The sequence below is a fragment of the Pseudophryne corroboree genome, chromosome 6, assembly GCF_028390025.1.
Source record: "Pseudophryne corroboree isolate aPseCor3 chromosome 6, aPseCor3.hap2, whole genome shotgun sequence".
NCBI lineage: Eukaryota > Metazoa > Chordata > Amphibia > Anura > Myobatrachidae > Pseudophryne > Pseudophryne corroboree.
In genome coordinates, this window is record NC_086449.1 from 349,848,797 (window position 1) to 349,866,810 (window position 18,014).

An 18,014-nucleotide genomic window follows, 5' to 3' on the forward strand; every position below is an offset into this window, starting at 1 on the left:
GGAGGACCCCCTAGTGTACGTCGCTCTGACACTGGGAGTACCTATTCTATGTTTCAGCCTTGCCCTGGCTGTCTTGTCTTGTTTCACCTATGATAACTGTAGCTGGAGCTCCATCTACTGGCGAATTCTGTTGTTTGATTTCAGCTGCCTGAGTGAACCTACTTCTCCTACAATGTGATCTGCTGGAACGTGCCCTGAGTCTTGGGACCCTCTCTCATCGATATTTATGTCATAATTATTACAGCGTATATTTCCTACTACCGGGACTTTTCTAGTTCTATAATGCAGTGATCTTTTCAGATCAATCTACCCATATTTCCCATCATGCCCAGAAGTAACAAAAAGCAACATGGAGCGGACCTGAGTCAGAGCTTAAAAAAAATTGCCTACTCAAATACTAAGTCTCCAGGCGCGGAAGCGCCCTCGCTACCTGATATCTCGGATTCGGAGGACTCAGATCACTCTCCGTTGACTTGGAAAGACCTATATCGGCTTTTCCGTGAGATTCAGGAGACGAGGAAATCCGTGCAAGCGGTGCAGGCAGAGGTGCACACAGCGATTGCCTCTCTTAAGGCTGACGTTAACGACCTTGGAGACAGGACGGACCACTTAGAGTCTAAAATGGATGAAGTGGTCGCTTTCCAACAAGGTATGGGTGACGAAATTCAGGGTCTAAAACTGGAGATGCAGGTAATCCTGGAGCGTCAAGAAGATCAAGACAATAGGGCGTTACGTAACAATCTCCACGTCAGAAGGATCCCGGAGGACGTCGATATGACGTCCCTACATGATTACCTTAAGAAATTGTTTAAGCATCTTTCGCCTTCACTCCCGGGAGACCAACTCTTATTGGATCGGGCCCATAGGGCTCTCCGCCCTCGCTCCCCAGACTCGGCTCAACCCAGGGACGTTATTCTACTTGCCATTACTATACGGCCAAGGAGGACATCCTTAGAGGGGCCCGGAAGCTCTCCAAACTAGAATTCTTGGGGCACTCTCTCTAAATATTTCAGGATATTGCACCTGCCACCCTGCTTAAAAGAAAGGAGTTCAGACCCATTACTTCAGTACTTCGGGACAATGGCATTCGTTATAGATGGGGCTTGCCTTTCCGCATTCTGGTGTGGCATCATAACCGCCTCCACTCGGCTAGGGATCTGGCCGATGCTAAGGGACTCTTACACACCCTGGGCCTCTCTCCTCCACCGACCCTATCTGAGTCTCCGCAGCGGACGGCCAAGGTTTCTCCCACAGAGTCGATTGCCACCCCCAGGCGCTCCTTGAATAGAGACTGGACGAGAGTGTCCTCTACGCGGAAATCTGCCTCTGTTGTCCCTCCCACCTGATGCCTTACGTGTTTACTTATTAATTAATTGCTGTAATATGTTACTTCAACGCATGTTTTATTTTGTGGAGATGTACTTTCTCTCTTTTTCCGTTCCACTACTGGCCCGCCTTCCCTTATACCTGGCATATGCACCTAGCTGCTTTGCCTCTATTGCCGTAGCCGTGTATGCAGGGGGGTTATAGGGCTGTGGCTCCCCCTCTGGGAATTGCATCCCTCGGTACTGGAACTGACACCTTTTGGTTTATCTACTGTTTGTTAGTACGATCCTCCGCCTATGGTAATATCTATTTCAGTTTTGGATGGTCAATATCATCTTACTAGTTGCCCTGTATGGTAGTGGGATTTAGGAAATGTGGTTTACTCTCTTATCCCCTTAACATAGGTCCTTAGACTCGGGACACATGATGGTAAGTGTCCGCTGCCCTTGATGCACCTGGCCCGGCCAGGCCGCGTCCCCATAATTGGGTCTTATACCTGAGCCCGGTTGTTGTCACTTAGTGACCCCTTTCTATTGTCTCCTGACCGGCACGCTAGGCCAGATGTAGTTCTTTCTGGTCTCCAATCTTCCCCTCTTCCCTACTTTTCCCGTGTCTTGTTTCCCCTGTTCCTGTGTTCTCGTTTTCTTCTTGTTCAGATGTGTAGAAATGTCCGCCGATTGCCATGGGTATTCACAATGTTTTTGCTTTGGTTTGTTACAGGGCTGCGGTGTCCGGAGGGAGGTGGTGAGGCGTTCCGGAAACTCGCTGGTCATGGCTCTTAGAATCTATTCCCATAATGTTAAAGGTTTGAACAGCCCTCACAAACGCACCAAGCTTTTTCTCTCCCTTAAACAGGCCAAGGGCGATTTAGTTTTCCTACAAGAAACCCACTTTAAGAAATCCCTCCACCCTGATTTAAAATCTAAAGCCTACCCTCTTACTTTTCATGCATGTGATGCTACACACAAGAAAAGGGGGGTCTCCATCTTGATAGCGGCCCACCTTACGTTTGAATTGGTGGACAGTCATGTAGATAAATCAGGTAGATGGCTCATTCTTATTGGGAAACTAAATGACATCCTATGTACCCTTGTGAATGTCTATGCACCGAACCAGAATCAGGCCGCATTCTTTAGAAGGCTGAATGTGCATTTGACTAGACTCTGTAGAGGGGAAGTCATAGTGGCAGGAGATTTTAACAAAATGCTTGACACTTCGTTGGATAGATCCTCCCCTCTCTCTCCTCGTTCTTCTACCCCTACACGCCCGTCCTCGGGATCTCTTGCCCTGCTAAACCTTTTGAAACTCCAGTTGCTATTTGACTCTTTCAGACTAACTGAACCCCTGACTAGAGACTATACTTTTTTTCCCTTTGTAATTAAATCCTATTCTAGGATAGACATGATCCTACTCAGCCGAGACCTGTCCTCTAAACTTAAATCTACTGGTATACTCCCTATGATATGGTCCGACCACTGCCCGATCACGGTTGATCTCTATTCTATTTCCCCCCGACCCCCCCCAACCTCTTGGCGGTTGAATGATTCCCTATTGCATAGCCAGGAAGTTACTAACCAGATTAAATGCTGCCTCACTGACTATTTTCTACTTAACAACCTCTCGGGGACTTCACCTATTACTCTATGGGAGGCACATAAGGCTGTTTTATGTGGCCACTTGATTAGTCAGGCATCCAGGTTTAAAAAGTCCCAGGAAGCTAGCTTCCTTTCCCTTTCCACTAAACTTCAGACCCTTGAATGTCAACATAAACTTTCCCCTACCCCTTCCAATTTAGAGTCCTTACTGGAAGCGCGGTCTGTGATCTCGCTATCTATGTCGGAGCGTACCGCGAAGACTCTCCAGAGGCTTAATCAGACCTTCTACGAGAAGGGTGACAAAGCCGATAGAATCCTGGAATCCCGCCTTAGAGCACAGCGGTCACGGAATAATATTCTGGCGGTGCACACTGAGTCTGGTGGGGTTACATATGCCCCAGAGGGTATAAACAGGGTGTTCCGGGACTATTATACTAAGCTCTATAATCTAAACCCAGCTGACTCAGGCCCCATTCCCGCAGATGCCTTGATATCAGAATTCTTACATCGGGCTAATCTCCCTCGGCTATCTGAATTTGACTCTTCGGAGCTGAATAAGGATATAACTGATGAAGAAATAGCTGCCGTTCTGAGGAATCTCAAATCTTCGAAAGCTCCGGGTCCTGATGGCTTTACGGCCTCTTACTATAAAAAATTTGCCTCCATTTTGGTCCCCCACCTCAGGGTACTGTTTAATGCTGTACTTCATGGCACCCCATTCCCGAGTAATATGCTGGAGGCCAGGGTTATAGTTATCCACAAAGAGGGCAGAGATCCTCGAAATTGCGCTAACTATCGGCCGATATCCCTATTGAATTTGGATATCAAACTCTATGCAAAAATTTTGGCTACTCGCCTCAATGGTGTGCTCCCGGGCCTGATACATTATGACCAGGTGGGTTTCATCCCTGGACGTCAGGCCAGGGACAACACTAGGAGAGCGATCGACCTCATTCAATTGTTGAATTGCAGACAGACCCCATCCATTATCCTTTCTCTCGACGCCGAAAAGGCGTTCGATCATATTTCGTGGCCTTTCTTATTTCAGACACTACAGGCGTTTGGGATATCAGCAGAATTTTTGACAGGAGTCTCTGCCCTATACTCCGCCCCTATAGCTAAGGTCCTCACTAACTGAATATTATCCCCTCCCTTCCCGCTATCCAATGGCACGAGGCAGGGGTGTCCTCTCTCCCCGCTGGTGTTTGCCATGGTCATTGAACCCCTGGCCACTATGATAAGAAACTCTGACGGAATTAGGGGAGTGAAGGTGGGCTCGCAGGAGTCTAAGATTTCGCTCTTTGCAGACAATGTATTGTTGTCTCTTACTCAACCTCAGTCTTCTCTCCCTGCCCTATATCAGATTATAGAGGAATATGGTTCCCTGTCGGGCTATAAAATAAACTTCATTAAATCCGAAGCTATGTTATTACATGTACCTGTAGATCTGAAACACTACCTGCAGTCCTCCTATGACCTTCGATGGCAGACCACTAAGATTAAATATCTTGGTGTTTATATCACTTCTCACTATAATTCCCTGTACTCTGAAAATTTCCCGCGACTGTTGACCAAGATTAAATCTGATTTGGCAAGATGGAGATCACATATTATATCCTGGCTGGGTAGGATTATTGCTCTCAAAATGACAGTCATGCCACAACTTCTCTACCTTTTCCAAACTCTACCTGTGAGGGTTCCGGAGGGGGTTCTTAGGGATACCCAGGCCTCATTCGTGAAGTTTGTCTGGAACGACAAACCCCCACGGATAGCCCTTACTGTGCTCCGGCTCCCTCGCTAGGAGGGAGGCCGAGGATTTCCCGATGTTAAATTTTATTACTTGGCCAGCCATTTAAGTCAAATGGTGGCCTCCTTTGCGCCCCGTGGCTCTATTGCCTGGGTGGACTTTGCAGCTCTTTCTTTGGGACTTGGCTCCTTGGCTTCGCTGTGGGGTCTGGGCAAACCATATCAGCTTACCCTAACGAACTCCTCTCCTTCTCTTAAATTCCATCTCTCTATTTGGCATAAATCTCTCACAAAATATAATCTGTCCTCCTCGTGCTCCCCTCTCACACCCCTCTGGGACAACCCTGATTTTCCCGCTGGGGTTTCACCCTATCGGTTCACACCCTGGTTTAGTGCCGGGATCCATGTGGTGCATGATATCTCTCTTCAGGGCCACTGGATGTCAATAGATGATATCAAATGTAAGTTTTCCTCGCTATCCCCTCCCTTTTTTGAATACTTTCAGCTCCATGACTTTCTTCTCTCCTTGCCCCAAGCTGACGCTTTGCGGGATCTTACCGCTTTTGAGTCTCTATGCACGACGAAACCCATATGTAGAGGGTTAATCTCGTTGATCTACTCTATGTTGGTTGGAGTTTCCTCGGGACCGCAGACTCGCCATGAGCGGGAGTGGGAAAGGGACCTAGGTCCCCCACCAGACGGTGCCTGTTGGGAGGAAGTACGGGAGGTTATCGCTAAAAGCTCTATCTCTACCCGACCTAAGGAGACATCCTATAAACTATATTATCGGTGGTATTACACCCCGGACAAATTATCTAGGATGTTCCCTTCTGCCACCCCGGTTTGTTGGCGGGGATGCGGTCAACGTGGCACTCTCTTCCATATTTGGTGGACCTGTCCACGTATTGTTCACTTCTGGAATAGGGTACTCAATATACTGAACTCCCTATCTGGTTTGACGCTCGAACTGGACCCGTGGATGTTTTTATTGGCCCGTCCACATCCAGATCTTGATCCTCTTTTGAATAAACTGTTTTCCCATGTATTGGTGGCTGCTAAATCATTAATTGCTAAAAATTGGAAGGCCTCCGCTGCTCCCACTATCCCAGCTTTGAACAATTATATTTGGTTCGTTGCTAATATGGAAAAGATCACTTATTATCTACATGACTGTCCCCACAAATTTGAACTAGTTTGGGGCCCCTGGTTGCTTATGATGTCTTCCCCAATTTGATGCTCAAACCGTTCTTTTGTTCCCGTCCTCTGAATTTCTTGCCATGCTGTATCTGGACCCTCCCTCCGGACGCTGTCCTGCCCTCCATGCTCCTTATTTGTTGTTAAGTGATGTCCAGCTAGAGTGTTTATATCTATTTTGTATGAGTATACACTATTTTTAGAAGCACTTGATGTTCTTTCCCCCTCATGGCATAGATCGTCTCTGTTCTATGTTCCGCATCTGTCCCTCTTCTTTTTCTTCCCGCTCCCCCCTCTTCCTCTCTCTTTCCCCTTCCCTGTTTTTTTTTTCTTTTTCTGTTTTTCTTTTATGCATATGGTCCTCGCACAGGGGCCATTTTTGTTTGTTTGTTAAAAGCGATTAAAGCTGTTTGAACAAAAAATTTCCATGGAGACTGATTTTCACCCTTTATTGTACAACTACGTCTGTATTGTCTACCTTTTTGTCTCTCCTGGTATAAATAAAGAGTTTAAAAAACAAACAAAAAAGAAACTATAATTGTAATTGAATTGATTTTATATTGGAGGATGGCAAAGGAAAAGTCGCTACCAGACAATAGGGGTGCAGGGGAAGAGGCGAAAACACGACCCAACGTATAAGTTAGCCAAAAAGGAGGTACCCGGCCCATAATCACGAAACAAAACGCAGAGTCCCTAAAAGACTAATACTCACCCTGCGCACGGTCTCGGAAACGGAGCATGAAAAGAAACCCCATGAAGATAAGACAAATGTAGGATAAGGCGGAACTAGCCCGGGGTCCTTGGGGACCAACTCCACAGGGAAGATGCACAAGTCGTGAAGAGAGGAAAAAACGGCACAGAGCCCACACAAGCACCAAGCCGGTTCTGCGTGCACCTTCCGCCGGACCTGATGCGGGACAGCGTAAGTGGACAAAAAACGCCGGCGCGCCACCACGGGCAGGTTACCCGCTCGTGGCTCGGTCACCGTCACTGGACGGGTGACAGGCCTCACAAATTTGCATGAGTGACGAAAACGGGAGTGGACGACTATGGTGTACTTGCCCCTGCCATAAGCGAAATAAAAACCACCCCTACCAAGGAGCGCAAAACAGAAGCGCCAACTGCGAGGGGCCTGCGACCTGGGACCCCACTGTGCGGTCCGGCCTGCCGGGTGACCCCCAACCACAACCCCAAGGAAAAACGATGTTACCACCCGATCACGATGGACTTCACGTCGTAATCTCCCCAAGCGTAAACCTAGGATTTAAATTGCGTGCGCTGACACAAAACTGCACCATGTGGGGATACGCGGCAGGTCGTGACCCGGTGCCACAAGCCGTAAATTCAAAAACCGTAACCACAGATGAAAGTACGGAAAAACGTCTCCCCAATGCAACCCCCCACCCCCGGTCTGCCTTCTCCACGAACCGCAGGGGGCGGAGGGAACAGCAGCCGCCGGCGCCCTGCCTTTCCGAGACGCCTAACGCCACGCGCCGCGCAATGAGCCTAGCCAACTAACGCAGGCGCCAAGGAGAACCAGAGGAACACTGCAGAAGTTAAAAGTACTGTAACAATAAGGAGAAACAACAGCATGCTCACCGGTGCCTGAAGGACCTGGAACACCATCAGCTGCCGCCACCGATCTCGGCGGTGCGTCTTCCGCTGCCGCTGCATCCCTCCTCGGCCTCCGGTTCCTCCGTGCTGACGCCCTGACTCCCCCGGACCCGCAGACACCTGCGCAGACAAAGCAGAGGGGACAACAAGCGCAGGAAGCTTCGACGACGAAACAGGAGGCACAGGCGGGGGGGAGGCGCAAGTGGAAATAGTGCAGGAGGGCTGCCACGACCCACGGGGTGTAGGCCGGAAGCCATGGGGGGGGGAAATAACCCGCAGCCCGGGAAAACATAGGAGGAACGGTGGGGAACGGTGCGGGAGCGGGTGAGGCCGTAGAAACTGGGCAGGAGGGGCCGTCGCGGGGGAATTCCCAAGCTGGCCGCCCGCGTGGGCTGAACCCCAGGGGCCGAACTGAGTAAAAATGGGAAAAGTGTGTGTGTGTGTGTGGGGGGGGACGGAAGGCCCGGGAAGCGCGCCATGGAAGCCGTGGTAATCGACCGCGCAACGGGCCAGGTACGAGCTCCGGGAAAAAATGGAGGGACCTGACCCCCGGCAAACCCAGCCGGCGCCGTAAAACCAGCAGGAGGGCCAGACAGGTGGAACGAGGCAGCCGCAGCCGACCGCGCCGCCACAATCCGCACCGTCCCAGCCTGCAATGCGGGGGCATCTGCAAGCCGGGAACGGATGGAACAGGCAAGCGGGAGAAGGGGGGGGCTACGCAGGTGAGGCCCCGCCGCGAGCACCGTGGCCGGAGGCCCCCACTAAAGGGGGGGCCACCCAAAGCACTACGAAACGGCGCCCACCAGCCGAAACCTGCGCAAAACTCAGGGAGCCCAGCCGGGATCCCCCACCCACACCCAGCTAGGGACCCCAACAACCAGACCCCCCCCCTGCCTGAGAGATCACCCCAGCTGCCACCAGCGCAGCAAAAATCCGTGGGGACGCAGCAGAGCCGCTGCCCCAGCTACACCCCCCACCAGAACACACCGCGCGCCATTCCAAAATGGCAAGAGGAAGTCTGAGGCACATGACTGGGATTATATATAATCCTAAACCCACGCCCCTTAAACAGGGCCGGATTAAGGACCACATGGGCCTGGAGCTGAAAATTTTTAAGGGCCTATACTGAGAACGGAAGGAGGTGTGGCCGGAGCCATGTGGGCGTGTACACCCTATATACACTATGCGCTCCAATGTCTCCCTAAATACATAAACACAGAAACATTGCATAATTTTGTGAGAAAACTACAAACATTTTTAATACTTATGATATATGATTGATTATTTGGCCAGCCGTGCAGCTGCTGCCAGTGTGATGGGCCTATTGTTATGTGGAGGCCTGGAGCTGTAGCTCCATCCGCCTCATTGTTAATATGGCCCTGCCCTTAAACCTTGATGGACAGCCCAAACATCCTATAGGAAAAATTACCACAGAACCAAAAAACTACCTAGCAACTGCTTAGTCATAGACAACCAATCACAAAAAATTGGGCTCTTATATGGCCTCAGGCTTATGCAGCCTTCAGCTAATCTTCTTTTTTGAGGATGTCATTTCATTCCATTATTTTATTATGTGCAGAGTAATGCTACCTAATGCACATTTACTGCTAAGCCTCATCTCTGCGCTATTGTTAGGCATGACTTTGTACATCTGACATAAGCCTGGTGCAAACAGTACTGTTTCTAAATTGGATACCTCTTGAGATTCGTGTGCCTAAATATTTACACCTACCAAATTCGTCCTACTCTAAATGAGGCCCTTCTAAAGAAATCTACTAAATTATTATCTAAATTTATGAACATTATGTAAGGCAGGTATTCCCAACCTCGGTCCTCAAGGCACACTGTGAGATCTTGGCTATCTTCGATTTTGACTATGTGATATGGACTATGCGATATTGACTATGTGTGCTTGCGATATTGGCTATGTGCGATATTGACTATACTTTAGTACTATATAGTCAAAATTGACTTGCTGCAATTTGCACTAACTTTCCTTGCAATTTTGACTATATAGTCAAAATCGCAAGGTAATATCACACCGTGTGTACACACCTTTACAGTCCAGGTTTTAGTGATATCCATGCTGAGCACAGGTGACTTAATTAGCACATCAGTTAATTTGATTTAACCATATGTGTTCAAGTCTGGATAAACACTAAAACCTGGACTGTTAGTGTGCCTTGAGGACCGAGGTTGGCAATGCCTGATGTAAGGCATACCTCCCAACATGACCCTCTCCAGGAGGGACAGAATGCTCTGCTCCTGGACTTCCGTCTTAATGTATGATTGCCATCACCTGTGCTGAAACAGCTTTCTTATCCATTAACCTGTCCAACACAGGTGCAGGCAATCATAAATTAAGAGAAAAGTCCAGAAGCAGAGCATTGTGTCCCTCCTGGAGAGGGTCATGTTGGGAGGTATGTGTAAGGTATAAAGTTGTTATATGAACTTGAAAGAAAATTCTATTTATTATAGATTCAATATTGACCCCTGTCCATCACACTTAGACCATAGGCCGCAAAGCTGTAATATAGATCTAATAGCCACTACGCAGCAGTGGGGTTACCTATACTAAGGGATATGTCAGGGATTATGGCAGTGTTTCCCAACCTCGTCCTCAAGGCACACTAACAGTCCTGGTTTTAGTGATATCCAGGCTTGAACACAGGTGACTTAATTAGTACATCAGTTATTTTGATTTAACCATCTGTGCTGAAGCCTGGATATCACTAAAACCTGCACTGTTGGTTTGCCTTGAGGACCGCGGTTGGGAATGCCTGGATTATGGGGTTATTATGTCACTATTATGTGTACCAGGATTTCATGTAAAGTATAAGCTACTTCATTCACTTTAAACACCATGCACAATGATCGTGCGACCAGAAACCATTAGTTTTGCTCCTTGCCACTTTTCTGACATACAAAGATGTATTTGAAAAAAATGCAATATATCAGCGGTAGTTCAGCAGGAAGTATGACATTTAATGGCTTAAAGATATAATGAAATGATCCAATCATATTAATTGTTTTAGTATTCTATTATATTTTTTGCTTTACAAAAATCTCAAAACACTAAGGGGGGAAATCAATTGGCCCCGATAAATTTTTGCATGAAAAAAGGGGTATTATAGTCATTTTTGCCCTGTGTTTTGCATTGGACTATTCAATTATACCCTTTTATTTGCGCAATAAAATTTCAGTTTTCTTGCTAAAACACATAGGATCCAGGATAAGTTCCCGGACCTATCTGTATTCGCAGCCACATCCGTGAAAACAGGGCTGTTATCTGGGATTTTTTTTCTGAGGCAGGTGGAAAAAATCCCTGATGACTGGCTGGCATCGGTTGCAATTGAATAGCCCCAAGAGGTCAATTCACTGTGGTAATTTACCGCGGCCAGTTGAACTCCCCCCTAATTATATTTGCAGTGGCTTTTTTTAACACATAAAGTTCTACGTTCATTCTATCTGGTGCCTTGAGTCCTATTGGAGAAAGAGCGCTATACAATAAAAATTATTATCATTATTATTATTATTGTTATTGTTATTATTATGATTATTAGAAATATAATTATAAGAACATCATTTGTGAATAAAATTGTATTGCGTAGATGCATAGGTTTATTTGAATTTACATGAGATAATCTGCATCTTACAATAACGTGTATGTGCTTTTGTGCTGTTAGGGAGGAACGGACCATACTGGAAGCTGCCAGCAATGGGGCTTCTACCTCTGTGGGACTGGTTGCCAACATTGCAGCCAACCTGATTGCATTTATGGCCTTACTTGAATTCATCAACGCTGCTTTCTCCTGGCTGGGAGGAATGGTGAACTACCCAAAGCTCACACTACAGGTGAGGGAATGCAGCTAGGTTGTAGTTTATGTGACTGAGTTTAAAAACCTTAACCATTAAAAACCTTTGTCACCTTAACTTTTATTGTAACCATTTCTGCTGCGGGGTACACTGGGCTCCACAGGGAATAACATTGGGGTGTAGAGTAAGATCTTGATCCAAGGCACCAACAGGCTCAAAGCTTTGACTGTTCCCAAGATGCATAGCGCCGCCTCCTCTATAACTCCACCTCCATGCACAGGAGCTCAATTTATAAGTTGGTGCCATGCAGTAAGCAGGCGTACAACAGGTGGGCTTCTCCAGCAGCCCTGAGAGAGCTTTTGTAAGCGAAGATAGAAGACTTCAAGGGTTGCAGCAGTGATAGATGTCAGTCTGACATCTCCTGCTGCAGCTCCATCACCTCCCCCAGCAGCGCTGTATACTCCCCCGCGCCCTGGTTGCCGGGTACTTACAGCGGAGGCTCCGGTTTGCTCACTGTTAGTCACACACTTGCCGAAGTTCTCCTGGATCACGTGGCTGCACTCAGGGAGGAGGTAAGAGGGTCCCCTAGGTGGGTCCCACTGAAATCACGGTCCGGCGCGGTCGGTGGGAGGTAGGCCGTGCGCTGGTGTGGACACTGTGGTCAGGCAGGGACTCCACTAAACCACCAGGGCAAGGGCACAGGTCGTTTTTTTCCTCATAAAAAAAACGTTTTTATTACAGCCCATAGTACCAGTGGTGAGTTCCAGCAGGGGGATAAGGCTTGGACCTGTAGCCCCTCCCCCAGCCCCAGGGCGCCATTTACAGTAATGTTCCCGCCCTGGAGCTGCATATATCTCTCTCCCTCACTCCCAGTCAGTGTTTGGGCGCCATTACACAGAGCAGCACTGTTCCTGGGACTGTTTGGGCAAATCCTCCTTTGTAAAGCCACCTGGTAGTCAGCGCTGTGACTTTACAAGACACTTAAGTATTCTACATGTCTGTTGTCAGTGTTAGTTAAGAAACAGTGCATTTGGTCAGGGTTATATGGTACAAGTACCCTGTGATATACATTCAGTCTTTACTATAATCTACTAATTATAATATAGCTATACTGAGTATTACTTTGTATTGCTAGTCCAGTGCAGTTTTATTTCATGTCATCATTTCTGCATTGTACATTGTGACTATATGTGTGTGCATGTAGCTGCTGTGTGACCTCCATTTCGTGTCTCTCACTCAGATTGCTATCCCTATATTCTATGACCTGATTGGGCTCAGTGCTTCAGGTTTATTATCTGATATAGGCGTCTCACAAGATATACGCATTGTGCATGTTTCTTTGTGATCTTTAGTCACCATAAACCTCTTGAATTCCCTGTTTGCGGAATATATAAGCTGCACAGGGGATGCTTGTCAGGTATATTGCTGCGGATATTGGCCCTCATTCCGAGTTGATCGCTCGCTAGCTGCTTTTAGCAGCAGTGCACACGCTAAGCCGCCGCCCTCTGGGAGTGTATCTTAGCTTAGCAGAAGTGCGAACGAAAGATTAGCAGAACTGCACAGGAAAAATTTCATGCCGTTTCTGAGTAACTCCAGACCTGCTACTATCTTGCGATGACTGCAGTCTGTTTAGTTCCTGGTTTGACGTCACAATCACGCTCTGCGTTCGGCCAGCCACTCCCCCGTTTCTCCAGCCAGTCCTGCGTTTTTTCCTGGCACGCCTGCGTTTTTTAGCACACTCCCTGAAAACGCTGAGTTGCCGCCCAGAAACACCCACTTCCTGTCAATCAAACAATGAACACTCGAAAAACGTTGCTCGAGCTTCTGTAAAACTGCAAACTTTTGTGTGAAAGTACTTAGCGCATGCGCGCTGCGTACCATGCGCATGCGCATAAATGCAGTTTTTTTCACCTGACCACTGCGCTGCGAAAAATGGCAGCGAGCAATCAACTCGGAATGAGGGCCATTGTACTGTGTTGCCTGAGACTGTGCTTTTAGCTATGTCAGCTACAGGGGGCAACAGAGCTGGAGCTGATCCCACAGAGTGTGGAGGTGACGCTGCAGGCATGTTTGAGGAAAACTTGGCAGCAGAGGGTTCAGATTCTGGGGGTTCCCTACCCCCAGTGGAATAGTGGCAACGGGGGTTCAAAATGAACCACCTTGGGCTACATTTTCCTCTATATTAACTACGCTTGTAACTAAATTTACGCCCTCTATGGGACCTCCTGTGCCGGTACAACAGATTATAGTCCCTGCAGTTAATCCGCCCTGGGCAGATCAAATTTCCAGTCAGTTACAGCAATTAAACCAGTCACTGTTATGATTCCCGTACTCCAGACCAGCGGAGATCGTATGGCTGAGGTCAGAGTACTGGGAAGATATGCTGGTTGTGGGAGCAGGAAAGCCTAGTAACCCCTGGCGCCCTAACTCCGTTGTCTCGCCCGTGTTATCAGACATCCCCTGCGAGACTATGGTTGCTTGAGCCCATGGCAGCCGCGTTCGAAGGGCGGATTATGTCTGCCCAACCCCGATGCCCCCTCAGGTCTTAATGGGAGACAAAGGGAAATCCGAGACAGGGTGATAACAAGGGGCCCTCTGACTAAGCAACCAGGCCAGGGGTTACAAGCTAACTAACTAAATCAAAAGGTATGTGCGGACTAGCCGCCAGGGAAAAGGACAACCAAAGATCCACTGATCCGTTACTCCTATCCAGCACCGCTGGATACCAGAGTGGATCAGGGAGAGCGGAATCCTCCGCAAAAGCTCCAGGACACAAATATACTAAATAATAAACAGTAAGCGGACAAGCCGCAACACACGGCTGCGCCGTGACTCACGAACACCACAGGATGTTAAAGGTGCTCAGTCAGACTCCAGGAAAAGATGACAAATCTCTGAGTACAGGACCACTGAGGACAGGAACAACCGGCTTGAGCAGGACTGGATACTTTCTGCAACTGACATAGGCAAACAGGAAGCTGCCGACACCGACTTTCAGAACTGGAGGACAGGCAGAATCCACTGGAACTCAGGGTAGGACACGGGATCAGACACAGGGACTGACACAGGAATCAACACAGGGACTGACACAGGAATCCACACAGGGACTGACAGGAACCAGCTCAAACTTAAAGCAGACTGCAAACCAAGGAATATCATCAGCATCTGCTAACTGCAGTGAGCCAGCATATATCAGAGAGGCCTAATTAATTATCTCTTGCAGCTGGCCTGCTGCACGACTAAGCTGACAAGATGCAATCAGCAGCCAGATGAGGCTGAACACATGGGAACAAGCTGCAATTGCACAGACTCACCAGCGGCAGCAGACAAGAGTAATCCAAAACAGAGCAATGGGAAATCCTGGCATGCAAGACAACTAAATAAACATAAAATAGGAATGAACCACTACCTGTGGTTCATAACAGTATCCCCTCCTTAAGGGTGAGCTCCGAGCACCCCATGACACCCACGGGGAACATAAACAGAAGTATAACATGAAATACAGAACAAAACTGCAAAACAGGAATGAGCCACAGCCGTGGCTCATAACAGTACCCCCCCCTTGAGGAGGGGTCAAAAGACCCCAAAATTCAGACTATCCAGAACAAGGGATACAAAAAAAAACCTGACACATTGGTCTAACAGACACGAAAACAGAAACAAGCTGCAACCACAGCTTGTAACAGTGCCCTCCCCTTGATGGTGGCCACTGGACACAAGACAAGGGAAAAAAAATCTTTTTTTTTTTTATCAAGGCAAGAGTCAAAAAATTATTTCTTTTTCTTCTTCTTCTTTTTACAAAGCTCTTTAGGTCTGACCAAGGTAATTCCCCAAACATTGTCTGAACTGATGGTACCACCCAGCAAGGCTGCGTTCAAATCAGAGACAGGTCTCTTACCCTTGGGAGCTGAACTTTCTGGTAAAGTACTATTATTAGAAGAAGTAGTCAGAAAAGCACATCCTGCAGTCACAACAACGGGCTGAGACTCCTGTGCCGAGTTTACAGTATTTTGTGGACTCTCAGCAGACAAGACGGGTGACTTAGAGGAACCTGAACCAATTTCTTTGGAACCATATCTTTTAATAATTGCATCACTGAATGCTGGGGGATCCTGAAGAATGGGATCTTCAGCTTTCATTAGGCTGGTCGCCCACTCAAAAGGCTCTCCTCTAAAAGAATAAATAAGATAGAGCACAAGGTTCTCTGGAGTGATGCCCAGAAATGGTCTAGACAACATAATAATGTAATAGTGTTTGTAAAGCGCCAGAAATTGGGCTAAGTCCCCATCAAAGATTATGGATGTTGAGATATCAGAGTCAGGATCTGTTTCCTTCTCATCTGACTGACTGGAGTGCTTTGCTAGGACCTGGTCACTATTGACCTTACTCGAGGCTGAGACTCTCTGAACCCCACCCGGGGCTGAGACTCTCTGAACCCCACCACCCGGGGCTGAGACTTTCTGAACCCCACCCGGGGCAGTGACTTTCTGAACCCCACCCGGGGCAGTGGCCTCCGGGAACCCCGCTGGAGCAGTGGCCTCCGGGAACCCCGCTGGGGCAGTGGCCTCCGGGAACCCCGCTGGGGCAGTGGCCTCCGGGAACCCCGCTGGGGCAGTGGCCTCCGGGAACCCCGCTGGGGCCAGCACCTCGGATTCTTTTACTGGGACCGGGTCGTTGGCCTCCCTGACTGGGATCGGGCCATCGGCCTCCCTCTCTGAGTCGATAATAATCGAAAGTTCTCCCGGGACTATGACTTCCGGGACTTTTGCTGAAGCAATAACGTTCAGATCCTCCACTAATGCTATGCTTCTTAAGTTCTTTCCTGGGGAAGCGACTTCTAGACCCTTCTTTGGGGCTGCGTCTCTCGAGACCCCACTTGGGGATATTACTTCAAAGATCCCTTCTGGGGTTTTGCTTCTCGAGTTCCCTTCAAGAACTATGGTTTTAGATACCCTTTCTGAGGTTGCGCTCCTCAAGTCCCTACCTGGGGTAACAGCTTCTGAGACCCCTTCTGGTATGGAAACCTGAGCTACAATATTTGATGTCCCTCTATAAGCTTGGGCATCGGGTACCGCTCCAGCACTCTGGGCATCGGGTACCGCTCCAGCACTCTGGGCATCGGGTACCGCTCCAGCACTCTGGGCATCGGGTACCGCTCCAGCACTCTGGGCATCGGGTACCGCTCCAGCACTCTGGGCATCGGGTACCGCTCCAGCACTCTGGGCATCGGGTACCGCTCCAGCACTCTGGGCATCGGGTACCGCTCCAGCACTCTGGGCATCGGGCACCACTCCAGCACCCTGGGCTACGGGCACCACTCCAGGACCCTGGGCTACGGGCACCACTCCAGGACCCTGGGCTACGGGCACCACTCCAGGACCCTGGGCTACGGGCACCACTCCAGGACCCTGGGCTACGGGCACCACTCCAGGACCCTGGGCTACGGGCACCACTCCAGGGACTTGCAACTCCGCTTCCACAGGAACCTCAAGAGAGGAGAGAAACATTCTCTTTTGATTCCTGAATCTATAATGGGGCTCCCTTGCCCAAGGACCCCAATTATAGGACAGAGAGCTTTTTTGTGTGGGTTGTGTGACAAGTACCTCTGCCACAGTAGAGACAGGAGTAGGTCTTGTATCATGACTCAACTTGGCCAGAGGGCAAGACTCGTCACCACACTTTGGCTTGCGCAACTCACAGGTCTGCAGATAATGGCCTAAACCCCCACAATATAGGCATAAGTTTAAGTTTCTGCGACGCAGACGCTCCTCTTCTGAGAGCCTGGGCCGCAGAAAACTTTTAAACTTTTTCTCTTCAATTAAACCAGAGGATTCTCTTGTCACCATACTGTGAACAAGAGTCTCTTTAGAGATAGATGTACTCTCAACGACTTCTGGCAAAATAAGCAAGATTTTAGTCAGAAGGTTTTGCAGTTGCTTTAGGGATTGCTGCAAAACTTCTAGTCGCTCTGGTCTCAAAGCACTGAATACAGAGTTCAGGGCTGCGAGAGATGCCTGCAGGGCTTGCATAGTAGACATAGGAGGATTTAAAACTAGACAAGACAAGACAAGGCAAGACAAGGCAAGACAAGGCAAGGCAAGACAAGGCAAGGCAAGACAAGGCAAGACAAGGCAAGACTAAATTTTGCTAAACAAAACAAGACTTTTTTTTTTTTTTTAAACACCGGACTGGATTCTAAACACCGGACTGGATTCTAAACACCGGACTGGATTCTAAACACTGGATTGGATTCTAAACACCGGACTGGATTGGATTCTAAACACCGGACTGGATTCTAAACACCGGACTGGATTCTAAACACCAAATTCTAGACAGGACTGGATTCTTGACACCGGATTGGATTCTGCACACTGAATTCTAGACAAGACTGGATTCTAAACACCGGATTGGATTCAGCACACTGAATTCTAGACAGGACTGGATTCTAGACTAGACACTGGACTGGGCCAAAAAAGAAAAAAAAAAGTTTTATTTCTTTTTTGTGGTATGGCTGATGATAATGTTATGATTCCCGTACTCCAGACCAGCGGAGATCGTATGGCTGAGGTCAGAGTACTGGGAAGATATGCTGGTTGTGGGAGCAGGAAAGTTCCAGCAGGGGGATAAGGCTTGGACCTGTAGCCCCTCCCCCAGCCCCAGGGCGCCATTTACAGTAATGTTCCCGCCCTGGAGCTGCATATATCTCTCTCCCTCACTCCCAGT

General features: G+C 48.5%; 1 protein-coding gene across 1 annotated transcript in view; it reads left to right on the forward strand.

Annotated features, from left to right (window-relative positions):
• Nucleotides 1–18,014, forward strand: part of LOC134934569 (sodium/nucleoside cotransporter 2-like) — a 176,247-nt gene that overhangs the window by 64,089 nt on the left and 94,144 nt on the right. The window contains exon 11 of the mRNA XM_063929981.1: nt 11,162–11,330. Coding sequence (XP_063786051.1) covers nt 11,162–11,330 — 169 coding nt within the window. The remainder of the gene's footprint in view (nt 1–11,161; nt 11,331–18,014) is intronic.